Source organism: Salvelinus fontinalis, unplaced genomic scaffold, assembly GCF_029448725.1.
Source record: "Salvelinus fontinalis isolate EN_2023a unplaced genomic scaffold, ASM2944872v1 scaffold_1067, whole genome shotgun sequence".
Lineage (NCBI taxonomy): Eukaryota > Metazoa > Chordata > Actinopteri > Salmoniformes > Salmonidae > Salvelinus > Salvelinus fontinalis.
The window spans coordinates 49,063-62,386 of NW_026601276.1; the positions used below are offsets into that span (position 1 = coordinate 49,063).

The following is a 13,324-nucleotide window of genomic DNA, read 5'->3' on the forward strand; positions in this document are numbered from 1 at the left end:
CAGAGGGTAGTGAGGTCTGCACAACGCATCACCGGGGGCAAACTACCTGCCCTCCAGGACACCTACACCACCCGATGTCACAGGAAGGCCATAAAGATCATCAAGGACAACAACCACCCAAGCCACTGCCTGTTCACCCCGCTATCATCCAGAAGGCGAGGTCAGTACAGGTGCATCAAATCAGGAACCGAGAGACTGAAAAACAGCTTCTATCTCAAGGCCATCAGACTGTTAAACAGCCACCACTAACATTTAGTGGCCGCTGCCAACATACTGACTCAACTCCAGCCACTTTAATAATGGGAATTGATGGAAATTATGTAAAAATTTACCACTAGCCACTTTAAACAATGCCACTTAATATAATGTTTACATACCCTACATTACTCATCTCATATGTATATACTGTACTCTATACCATCTACTGCATCTTGCCTATGCCGTTCTGTACCATCACTCATTCATATATCTTTATGTACATATTCTTTATCCCTTTACACTTGTGTGTATAAGGTAGTAGTTGTGGAATTGTTAGGTTAGATTACTTGTTGGTTATTTTTTATTTATTTATTTTATTTAACCTTTATTTAACCAGGTAGGCAAATTGAGAACACGTTCTCATTTACAATTGCGACCTGGCCAAGATAAAGCAAAGCAGTTCGACACATACAACAACACATAGTTACACATGGAGTAAAACAAACATATAGTCAATAATACAGTGAAAAAAATAAGTCTATATACAATGTGAGCAAGTGAGGTGAGATAAGGGAGGTGAAGGCAAACAGATATATGTATAAATAAATAAAAATATAAAAAGGCCATGGAGGCGAAGTGAGTACAACACAGCAAGTAAAATAAAAACTAAAAAAAACACTGGAATGGTTGGTTTGCAGTGGAAGAAAGTGCAAAGTAGAGACAGAAATAATGGGGTGCAAAGGAGCAAAATAAATTAATAAATAAATACAGTAGGTAAAGAGGTAGTTGTTTGGGCTAAATTGTAGATGGGTTATGTACAGGTGCAGTAATCTATGAGCTGCTCTGACAGCTGGTGCTTAAAGCTAGTGAGGGAGATAGGTGTTTCCAGTTTCAGAGATTTTTGTAGTTCGTTCCAGTCATTGGCAGCAGAGAACTGGAAGGAGAGGCGTCCAAAGGAAGAATTGGTTTTGGGGGTGACTAGAGAGATATACCTGCTGGAGCGCGTGCTACAGGTAGGTGCTGCTATGGTGACCAGCGAGCTGAGATAAGGGGGGACTTTAACTAGCAGGGTCTTGTAGATGACCTGGAACCAGTGGGTTTGGCGACGAGTATGAAGCGAGGGCCAGCCAACGAGAGTGTACAGGTCGCAGTGGTGGGTAGTATATGGGGCTTTGGTGACAAAACGGATGGCACTGTGATAGACTGCATCCAATTTATTGAGTAGGGTTTTGGAGGCTATTTTGTAAATGACATCACCGAAGTCGAGGATTGGTAGGATGGTCAGTTTTACAAGGGTATGTTTGGCAGCATGAGTAAAGGATGCTTTGTTGCGGAATAGGAAGCCAATTCTAGATTTGACTTTGGATTGGAGATGTTTGATGTGAGTCTGGAAGGAGAGTTTACAGTCTAACCAGACACCTAGGTATTTGTAGTTGTCCACATATTCTAAGTCAGAGCCGTCCAAAGTAGTGATGTTGGACAGGCGGGCAGGAGCAGGCAGCGATCAGTTGAAGAGCATGCATTTGGTTTTACTTGTATTTAAGAGCAGTTGGAGGCCACGGAAGGAGAGTTGTATGGCATTGAAGCTCGCCTGGAGGGTTGTTAACACAGTGTCAAAAGAAGGGCCAGAAGTATACAGAATAGTGTCGTCTGCGTAGAGGTGGATCAGAGAATCACCAGCAGCAAGAGCGACATCATTGATGTAAACAGAGAAGAGAGTCGGTCCAAGAATTGAACCCTGTGGCACCCCCATAGAGACTGCCAGAGGCCCGGACAACAGACCCTCCGATTTGACACACTGAACTCGATCAGAGAAGTAGTTGGTGAACCAGGCGAGGCAATCATTAGAGAAACCAATTACTGCATTGTCGGAACTAGAAGCACAAGCATTTCGCTACGCTCGCATTAACATCTGCTAACCATGTGTATGTGACAAATAAAATTTGATTTGATTTGCTGCGTGGTCCCATGGTGTTTGTACTTGCGTACTATTGTTTGTACAGATGAAAGTGGTACCTTCAGGCGTTTGGAAATTGCTCCTGAGGTTGAACCAGACTTGTGGAGGTCTACAAATCTTTTCTGAGGTCTTGGCTGATTTCTTTTGATTTTCCCATGATGTCAAGCAAAGTGGCACTGAGTTTGAAGGTAGGCCTTGAAATTTATCCACAGGTATACCTCCAATTGACTCAAATTATTTCAATTAGCTTATCAGAAGCTTCTAAAGCCATGACATAATTTTCTGGAATTTTCCAAGCTGTTTAAAGGCACAGTCAACTTAGTGTATAAAATCTTCTGACGCACTGGAATTGTGATACAGTGAATTATATGTGAAATAATCTGTCTGTAAACAATTTTTGGAAAAATTACTTGTGTCATGCACAAAGTAGATGTCCTAACCGACTTGCCAAAACTATAGTTTGTTAACAAGAAATGTGTGTAGTGGTTGAAAAACGAGTTTTAATGACTCCAAACTAAGTGGATGTAAAACTTAAGACTTCAACTGTACATAGTGCATTACATCATATACAGCCTCCCAAAGGAGGGTACAGTGGTTCCTCCTTTAAAAGTTGCAAACTTGCCTCGCGGGACATAGAGGTACCCAGCGTCACAGCTTCATTGCTTCAGACACGGCTTCATTGCACTCATTTTGCATTTGGGTCCCAAGGTTTTTATATTACCAATCATATCGAGTGGTTCAAATGACGAATTTTGACGCGAGCCACCCTTGCCTTGTGTCGTTCTTCAACAAAGATGGCTGACAAAACGTTACGGTGGAACCAGATGTAAGTTGTTATAATGTCATAACGAGTCAAGCAAAAAATGTACAATTGAGAGGAATATGTTAGTTAATTTAGAGACAAACGTTATACGTATTTTTTTGTCATAAAGTATCTCTCCAGGAACAGGGTTGGAGTTAAAACCTACAGGAGGGTATCTCTCCAGGAACAGGGTTGGAGTTAAAACCTACAGGAGGGTCTCTCTCCAGGAACAGGGTTGGAGGGAAAACCTACAGGAGGGTTTCTCTCCAGGAACAGGGTTGGAGTTAACCTACAGGAGGGTTTCTCTCCAGGAACAGGGTTGGAGTTAAAACCTACAGGAGGGTTTCTCTCCAGGAACAGGGTTGGATTTAACCTACAGGAGGGTATCTCACCAGGAACAGGGTTTGAGTTAAAACCTACAGGAGGGTTTCTCTCCAGGAACAGGTTTGGAGTTAAAACCTACAGGAGGGTTTCTCTCCAGGAACAGGTTTGGAGTGTAAACCTACAGGAGGGTTTCTCTCCAGGAACAGGTTTGGAGTTAAAACCTACAGGAGGGTTTCTCTCCAGGAACAGGGTTGGAGTTAAAACCTACAGGAGGGTTTCTCTCCAGGAACAGGTTTGGAGTTAAAACCTACAGGAGGGTTTCTCTCCAGGAACAGGGTTGGAGTTAAAACCTACAGGAGGGTTTCTCTCCAGGAACAGGTTTGGAGTGTAAACCTACAGGAGGGTATCTCTCCAGGAACAGGTTTGGAGTTAAAACCTACAGGAGGGTATCTCTCCAGGAACAGGGTTGGAGTGAAAACCTACAGGAGGGCTTCTCTCCAAGAACAGGGTTGGAGAGCCCTGTTCTATATCTTACATCTTAGAAACATACTTTAAGATAAGGTATTTAAAATGATTTATAAGGGGTTTAAGTATTGATGATGTTTTGGTCCCAGATCTATTTGTGCTGCCTTGTCAACTCCTACAGTCAACGTCCTGTGATGTCACATATTATATGTTTGTCATGACAACAACCATAAGGGGTAGAGCACAAATGTACGTGTGTGTGGTGTGTGTGTGGTGTGTGTGTTGTGTGTGTGTGAGTTGTGTGGTGTGTGTGTGAGTTGTGTGGTGTGTGTTGTGTGAGTTGTGTGGTGTGAGTTGTGTGGTGTGAGTTGTGTGGTGTGAGTGTGTGTGTGTGTGTTGTGTTGTGTTGTGGTGTGTGTGTGTGTGTGGTGTGAGTTGTGTGGTGTGTGTGTACCTGTGACTCCGATTGGGCATAAGCAGCTGAATGCGTTGAGCTCATCAGAGCAGGAAGCTCCGTTGTGGCAGGGCTGGCTCAGACACTCGTTTACCTCCACCTCACAGTTATAACCTGGAAAGACAGGAGAGGTTCACTGCATGAAGGTCAACACATGCATAGTCTACAGTCGTGGCCAAAAGTTTTGAGAATGACACAAATATTAATTTTCACAAAGTCTGCTGCCTCAGTTTGTATGTTGGCAATTTGCATATACTCCAGAATGTTATGAAGAGTGATCAGATGAATTACAATTAATTGCAACGTCCCTCTTTGCCATGCAAATTAACTGAATCCCCAAAAAACATTTCCACTGCATTTCAGCCCTGCCACAAAAGGACCAGCTGACATCATGTCAGTGATTCTCTCGTTAACACAGGTGTGAGTGTTGACGAGGACAAGGCTGGAGATCACTCTGTCATGCTGAATGAGTTTCAAATAACAGACTGGAAGCTTCAAAAGGAGGGTGGTGCTTGGAATCATTGTTCCTCCTCTGTCAGCCATGGTTACCTGCATGGAAACACGTGCCGTCATCATTGCTTTGCGCAAAAAGGGCTTCACATGCAAGGATATTGCTGCCAGTAAGATTACACCTAAATCAACCATTTATCGGATCATCAAGAACTTCAAGGAGAGCGGTTCAATTGTTGTGAAGAAGGCTTCAGGGCACCCAAGAAAGTCCAGCAAGCGCCAGGACCGTCTCCTAAAGTTGATTCAGCTGCGGGATCGGGGCACTACCAGTACTGAGCTTGCTCAGGAATGGCAGCAGGCAGGTGTGAGTGCATCTGCATGCACAGTGAGTCGAAGACTTTAGGAGGATGGCCTGGTGTCAAGAAGGGCAGCAAAGAAGCCACTTCTCTCCAGGAAAAACATCAGGGACAGACTGATATTCTGCAAAAGGTACAGGGATTGGACTGCTGAGGACTGGGGTAAAGTCATTTTCTCTGATGAATCCCCTTTCCGATTGTTTGGGGCATCCGGAAAAAAAGCTTGTCCGGAGAAGACAAGGTGAGCGCTACCATCAATCCTGTGTCATGCCAACAGTAAAGCATCCTGAGACCATTCATGTGTGGGGTTGCTTCTCAGCCAAGGGAGTGGGCTCACTCAAAATTTTGCCTAAGAACACAGCCATGAATAAAGAATGGTACCAACACATCCTCAGAAAGCAACTTCTCCCAACCATCCAGGAACAGGTTGGTAACGAACAATGCCTTTTCCAGCATGATGGAGCACCTTGCCATAAGGCAAAAGTGATAACTAAGTGGCTCGGGAAACAAAACATCAATATTTTGGGTCCATGGCCAGGAAACTCTCCAGACCTTAATCCCATTGAGAATTTGTGGTCAATCCTCAAGAGGCAGGTGGACAAACAAAAACCCACAAATTCGGACAAACTCCAAGCATTGATTATGCAAGAATGGGCTGCCATCAGTCAGGATGTGGCCCAGAAGTTAATTGACAGCATGCCAGGGCAGATTGCAGAGGTCTTGAAAAAGAAGGGTCAACACTGCCAATATTGACTCTTTGCATCAACTTCATGTAATTGTCAATAAAAGCCTTTGACACTTATGAAATGCTTGTAATTATACTTCAGTATTCAATAGAAACATCTAAAGACACTGAAGCAGCAAACTTTGTGGAAATTAATATTTGTGTCATTCTCAAAACTTTGCCACGACTGTACATACCGACGCACGCACACACTCTGCACACACACAGACACACTCACTCACACACACACTCCACGCAGACATACACATTGACACATAATAACAGGCCCCCTTTAATAAAATAAGCTTCCTTAAGGAATGAGGAGAAGAACGGGGAGAGGAAGGGAGGATAGGTAGGGGGAAGTGGAAGTGGAGAGAGGTAGGGGGGACATGTGCCGTGTCAAAGAGAAGTGTGTTATGGAACTGTACGATACTGAGAGAAGAGGAACTGAACGATACTGAGAGAAGAGGAACTGTACGATACTGAGAGAAGAGGAACTGAACGATACTGAGAGAAGAGGAACTGTACGATACTGAGAGAAGAGGAACTGAACGATACGGAGAGAAGATGAACTGTACGATACTGAGAGAAGAGGAACTGAACGATACTGAGAGAAGAGGAACTGTACGATACTGAGAGAAGAGGAACTGAATGATACTGAGAGAAGAGGAACTGTACGATACTGAGAGAAGAGGAACTGTACGATACTGAGAGAAGATGAACTGTACGATACTGAGAGAAGAGGAACTGAATGATACTGAGAGAAGAGGAACTGAATGATACTGAGAGAAGAGGAACTGAACGATACTGAGAGAAGAGGAACTGTACGATACTGAGAGAAGAGGAACTGAATGATACTGAGAGAAGAGGAACTGTACGATACTGAGAGAAGAGGAACTGTACGATACTGAGAGAAGATGAACTGTACGATACTGAGAGAAGAGGAACTGTACGATACTGAGAGAAGAGGAACTGAATGATACTGAGAGAAGAGGAACTGAATGATACTGAGAGAAGAGGAACTGAATGATACTGAGAGAAGAGGAACTGTACGATACTGAGAGAAGATGAACTGTACGATACTGAGAGAAGAGGAACTGAATGATACTGAGAGAAGAGGAACTGAATGATACTGAGAGAAGAGGCACTGTACGATACTGAGAGAAGAGGAACTGTACGATACTGAGAGAAGAGGAACTGTACGATACTGAGAGAAGAGGAACTGAACGATACTGAGAGAAGAGGAACTGAATGATACTGAGAGAAGAGGAACTGAATGATACTGAGAGAAGAGGCACTGAATTATACTGAGAGAAGAGGCACTGAATTATACTGAGAGAAGAGGAACTGAACGATACTGAGAGAAGAGGAACTGAATGATACTGAGAGAAGAGGAACTGAATGATACTGAGAGAAGAGGAACTGTACGATACTGAGAGAAGAGGAACTGAACGATACTGAGAGAAGAGGAACTGAACGATACTGAGAGAAGAGGAACTGAATGATACTGAGAGAAGAGGAACTGAATGATACTGAGAGAAGAGGAACTGAACGATACTGAGAGAAGAGGAACTGAATGATAGTGAGAGAAGAGGCACTGAATGATAGTGAGAGAAGAGGAACTGAATGATAGTGAGAGAAGAGGAACTGAATGATACTGAGAGAAGAGGAACTGAATGATACTGAGAGAAGAGGAACTGTACGATACTGAGAGAAGAGGCACTGAATGATACTGAGAGAAGAGGAACTGAACGATACTGAGAGAAGAGGAACTGAATGATACTGAGAGAAGAGGAACTGAATGATACTGAGAGAAGATGAACTGAATTATACTGAGAGAAGAGGCACTGAATTATACTGAGAGAAGAGGCACTGAATTATACTGAGAGAAGAGTGTAATGGAACTGCTGTATGACATCCCATCTCGAAGGTAAATAAGTGTTTAACAATACCAACCTACATATGGAGGCTCAAGGTCTTTGACACCAAAAGACCAAACGTCGATGGAATTACGAGCAAAGGGGAAATTGCCCTGACATCCCCTGTTGATAACGTAGCTACTCACCAATGAATCCAGGTGCACAGAAACAATTGTAGCCGTTGACGGTGTCTTTGCAAATACTTAGAACACCGCACGGCTTCTCGTCACAGTCATCTATGTTCACCTCGCAGAATTGTCCCGTTAAACCTGAATGAAGAAGAGACGAATGAGACCCTCTGAATTAAGGGCTGGAATTATGAGGGAATCATTTTGAGAACGTAAGAATGTTTTTTTTTTTTTGTTAAAATCCGAGAATGTTATACTGGCAATTCACAGAGTGACTTTATCCCAATTCCAAACACCTCTTTATCAAACATTACTCATCGCTCTGGGATGCTATTGGCTCCCTAACCCACTAACAAAACTTTTCATTGGCTCTGATGAAATGGTTAACATAATAACACACCTTGTTATTGGCTCCCATCAACTGGTTAACTTGACTCACTAACACACCTGATTCAATTGGTCAACTACTAATGTTATCAATTCAATCAGGTGTTCTTATTTCAGTAGGAAATAAGTGGGGCAGCCGGAGGTACTGGAGGAGAGGTTTAGGAAACACTGCATTCATATTTCTCATTTTAGTATTCAGTCATCCTAAATGCAGGGACAAGACCCTGAAATAAATATAAACATTACCACAGGTTTCAGTAACAAGGAGCCAATGTCTTACAGGGCAACGCACAGGCCAAGCACGCACAAACACCCCATTAAAATCACATGCCCTGTTTCTTTGTTCCTGGTGATTAGCTTACCGGGTAAACAATGGCACTTGAATCCTCTCGGTAGATCCACACACTTTGATCCGTGATGACACAGCCCATCGACGCAGTGACCTATGGGGATTTTGCACAGCCGCCCCATGTACCCGTGTTGGCAGACGCATTTGAAGCCGTTCGGCAGCTCTTCACAGAACAGGGTCCCCTCCGGGTCACAGGGATTCAACACACACTGGTTCACGGGTGCAGAGCAGTCATCGGCTCCCCATCCTGTATGCATTGGGGTTTGGATCAAAGAGCTGATTGATGTCTGTGTGTTGAATAGCAGCTGTGTTCTGTGTTCTATTCTTCTACCCACACCCCTTCTGACACAGAGGCTTGGATTGTCATTTCTCAACATGATCCTGTCATTGTAAGACGTTTTTCTTTTATGATTTCTTCTTTACATATGTTATGTTTTTCTTAGTTAGATAGAGGCCCTTAGGCAGTGTAAATACTAGGAAATAGGATTTGATAGGGTCCCTTAGACAGTGGAAATAGGATTTGATAGAGACCCTCAGACAGTGGAAATAGGATTTGATAGAGACCCTTAGACAGTGGCAATGGGATTTAATAGAGACCCTTAGACAGTGGAAATAGGATTTGATAGAGTCCCTTAGACAGTGGAAATAGGATTTGATAGAGACCATCAGACAGTGGAAATAGGATTTGATAGAGTCCCTCAGACAGTGGAAATTCTGTACTAGGAAATAGGATTTGATAGGGGCCCTCAGACAGTGGAAATAGGATTTGATAGAGACCATCAGACAGTGGAAATAGGATTTGATAGGGGCCCTTAGACAGTGGAAATAGGATTTGATAGAGACACTTAGACAGTGGAAATAGGATTTGATAGAGTGCCTTAGACAGTGGAAATAGGATTTGATAGAGACCATCAGACAGTGGAAATTCTGTACTAGGAAATAGGATTTGATAGGGGCCCTTAGACAGTGGAAATACTAGGAAATAGAGGCCCTTAGACAGTGGAAACACTAGGAAATATAGGCCCTTAGACAGTGGAAAAACTAGGAAATAGGATTTGTAAATATAGTCCAACCACCAACCTACATTTAGGTATTGAGGGGTGTTTGTGTTTTCCTACAATTATAATTAGACACTCATTCAAGTAATGCATAGCTTTGGTCGACTACTCTCTATTATGATCCAGTGGATGTTATTTAAATTAGGTTTGGTTTGGTAATAACAGAGTGCACACAGAGTAATCAATAACAATAACATAGCCTCTTTGCCGGCGTCCCAAATGACACCCTATTCCCTAGACTACTTTTGACCAGAGCCACATGGGGCCATTTAGGACGCAGCCTTTTACTACCGATTTAAAAAAAGGGATTATTGTAGAATAAACAACAAAAACAACCGGAGGGTCTTAATGAATAAATTGCTTAACAATGATTGTGTACAAAGATGGAGGCATAATACTAATTTGACTTCAATGGATTTCAGATATAAGATCTTAATTTGACCACGCTGTTGCAGGACATTTTAAACTAGGTGTTTTGTGGTTTAATGTAACTTCAGCAGAGCCAGATAACGATATATCAACAGGATTAAATCACCCAGATGCAGGTCTTTTGGTACCTACTTCAGAGAAAATGGTTCTAATGGGTTAGAGGGATACGAGGTTGTAGATGGAACAAAGGAAGTCCTTCTGAAGAAAGGGTTTTAAAAAAGAACCAGAAGGATTTCTACAGGGGCCAGTCAGCAGCATTTCTGGTTCTAGGTAGGACCTTGTTTCTCAGAGTAACCTGTAGTTTACAGTATATGATAAGGAGACAGACTTTACCTGGTGGACAAGTGCAGTGAACCACTCCGGCAAAGATATAACAGGTGCCACCATTTTTGCATTTTGTTCTATCCCCTGACGCACATTCAATAACAGGTGTAGAGCAGTTTTTACCTTGAAAAGTCAAACAAAAACATTTTCAGAAGGACAAATACAATAAAACCACTGTGCACAACCAATATCCCATCAGTATTCTGACAGTATTCATGGAGACTAAATGACTGCAGTACTGTGTATCTGCTGTCTACATTCTGCCATTTACATCACAGGGAGGGGAGACTAAATGACTGCAGTACTGTGTATCTGCTCATTTGAAAATTAGCTGAATGTAAAGGTTTGAATGTCAAATATGTAGTCGACTGTCTCCGTCTCAGGGAGAAGAGTGTACAGTATGTGTTCATTTGAAATGAAGCTGAATTCATGTGTTATTATCACAGCTTTACTGTCGCGTGAGATTTTAAACAAAGTTATTCCAAAATATCATCAATATGTATCTTGCCCCACGAGAGGAAACAACATCCTGGACCATGTGTACACAAACATCTGTGACAACACCGTCCCCGCACCCACTTCGGCCACTTGCTACAAGGAGACCACCATCGCCCCAGTGCCCAGAAAAACAGCTTTGAGAGGTTGGTCATGGCCCACGTCAAGGCCAGCATACCAGGCACACTGAACCCATTCCAATGTGCCTACCGCTCCAACAGATCCATTTAAGATGCCATTTCCATCGCTATTCAAACAGCTCTAACACATCTGAACAACAGGAACACCTATGTGAGAATGCTGTTCATTGACTACAGTTCAGCATTCAACACTATTGTTCCTTCCAGGCTCGACAACAAGCTCAGAGCCCTGGGTCTGGAGACCACCCTCTGTAACTGGGTCCTGGACTTCCTGACGGGCAGACCACAGGCCAGGAGGATTGGCAACAACACCTCTTCCACACTGACTCTTAACACAGAGGTCACTCCAGGGGCCCTCTGTTGTACTCCCTGTTCACCCACGACTGTGTGGCTTTGCACAACACCAATACCATCATTTAGTTTAATGATTGTAGGCCTGATAACCAACAGCGATGAGTCAGCCTGTTGGGAGGATGTAAGTGAACTGGCATTGTGGTGCCAGGACAAAAAACTCTATCTCAACATAAGGAGAAAAAAAGGAGATAATTGTGGACTTCAGTAAGCAGAGGAGGGAACACGTCCCGATCCACATCAAACAGGACTGCAGTAGAGAGAGTCAGCAGTTTTAAGTTATTCTGCGTCCACATCACCGAGGACTTGACATGGACCAACAACACCACCACTCTTGTCAAGAGGGCGCGTTAGTGCTCTACTTCTTGTGGCGACAAAATACATTTTGCATGCCACCCCGGGTCCTCTCCAAATACTACCACTGCACCATCGAGAGCGTCCTGACCGTTTGCATCATGGCCTTGTACGGAAATTGCTCCGTCCACATCCGCAAGTACATCACTGGGGCCGTGTTCCCACCCATTCAAGACATCTACTTGAAACATCAGGGATTTTTCTGACATTGAAATTGTTGGTAAAAAAATCCCATTATTAACATTTTTACAATATATTTTTTAGAATACAACCTGCACTGACTCTCCACACCTCAGCACACATGCACTCAATTGCTGCTACCAGACTGCTAAATACTGCACAATTTAACCACTTGCCCACCAAAACGTGTAAATATTGGACTATAAATTGTGCCTTCCTGTATTATACTTATGCTAAAAATGTTTTTTTTTTTATTCTACTGAGCCATTTACTTTACGTTCATATTCTTATCTTATATTATTTCTTATTGTTGTTGCGTTGTCCAGAAGGAACCTGCTAGTAAGCATTTCATTGGACGGTGTATACCATGTGTATCCTGTACATACGTCTAATAATAAAACTGCAGAGTAAACACGAACTAGATGTAGTGTAAGTGTTGGGGTCTGGTATATGTCCGTCAGAGATCCTCCGTACTCCACACAGGATTGTAAGAGTATTAACATCTTAGTCTGAGGCCCTTTACTCTCTAGTCTCCCCCTCGGGAGCAGGAATAAAGATGGCTCTAACAGACCTGGGTTCAAAAAGTATTTGAAATATTTAAAATACTTGGCACTCCAGGCAGACTAGAGAAAAAAAGTCAGATGGGCGGGATTTACAGTTTAGGACTATTCTATTGGTCTGTTAAGCCAGGGACGCTCAATCAAGAATAGACAACGTGTGTGTGAAACGATTTCAAATGGTATTTGAACCCAGGACTGATCTCTAATCCCCTTCTATGCACTTCCAGTTAATATGCTCTTGAGTCAGTAAATTAGCAAACAGCTTACAGTGACAACTCTGACAATCTTTAGGCCTCTACTCCTCAAATATTATCACCATTAGGTTGACGGGTTGATTTAAAGTGCTGTTTTTTAACCCACAGACATGATCAGAATACTGAAGACATGTGTGGTTATTACAGACCATATGCAGTGAGGGACGGTTTACCGGACATAGATTATTTATGATTTAATAAGAATGATAACATTCATCTCTTACCAACAAACCCCACTGGGCAGATGCATCCATAGTCGGCAACCAGGTCAACACATGTGGAATTGTTGGCGCAGAATCCATAGACACATTCATCATAGTTGATTTCACAGTTCAGCCCCTCAAACCCTATATCAGGAGGAGATGACATCTCACTATCACATACAGTAGGAGATAACATCACACTAACACATACAGTAGGAGATGACATCTCACTAACACATACAGTAGGTGATAACATCTCACTAACACATACAGTAGGTGATAACATCTCACTATCACATACAGTAGGAGATAACATCTCACTAACACATACAGTAGGTGATAACATCTCACTATCACATACAGTAGGAGATAACATCTCACTATGACATACAGTAGGAGATGACATCTCACTAACACATACAGCAGGTGATAACATCTCACTATCACATACAGTAGGAGATGA

The 13,324-nt window shown here is 42.8% G+C and overlaps 1 protein-coding gene across 1 annotated transcript in view; it reads right to left on the bottom strand.

The window, feature by feature from the left end:
- LOC129848557 (protein eyes shut homolog) overlaps positions 1–12,981 on the bottom strand; it is a 50,249-nt gene extending 37,268 nt beyond the window's left edge. The window contains exons 1-5 of the mRNA XM_055915722.1: positions 12,883–12,981; positions 10,334–10,447; positions 8,527–8,760; positions 7,796–7,918; positions 4,201–4,314 (exon numbers count right to left, since the gene is read on the bottom strand). Coding sequence (XP_055771697.1) covers positions 4,201–4,314; positions 7,796–7,918; positions 8,527–8,635 — 346 coding nt within the window. The 5' untranslated portion in view covers positions 8,636–8,760; positions 10,334–10,447; positions 12,883–12,981. The remainder of the gene's footprint in view (positions 1–4,200; positions 4,315–7,795; positions 7,919–8,526; positions 8,761–10,333; positions 10,448–12,882) is intronic.
- Positions 12,982–13,324: the final 343 nt, after the last annotated feature.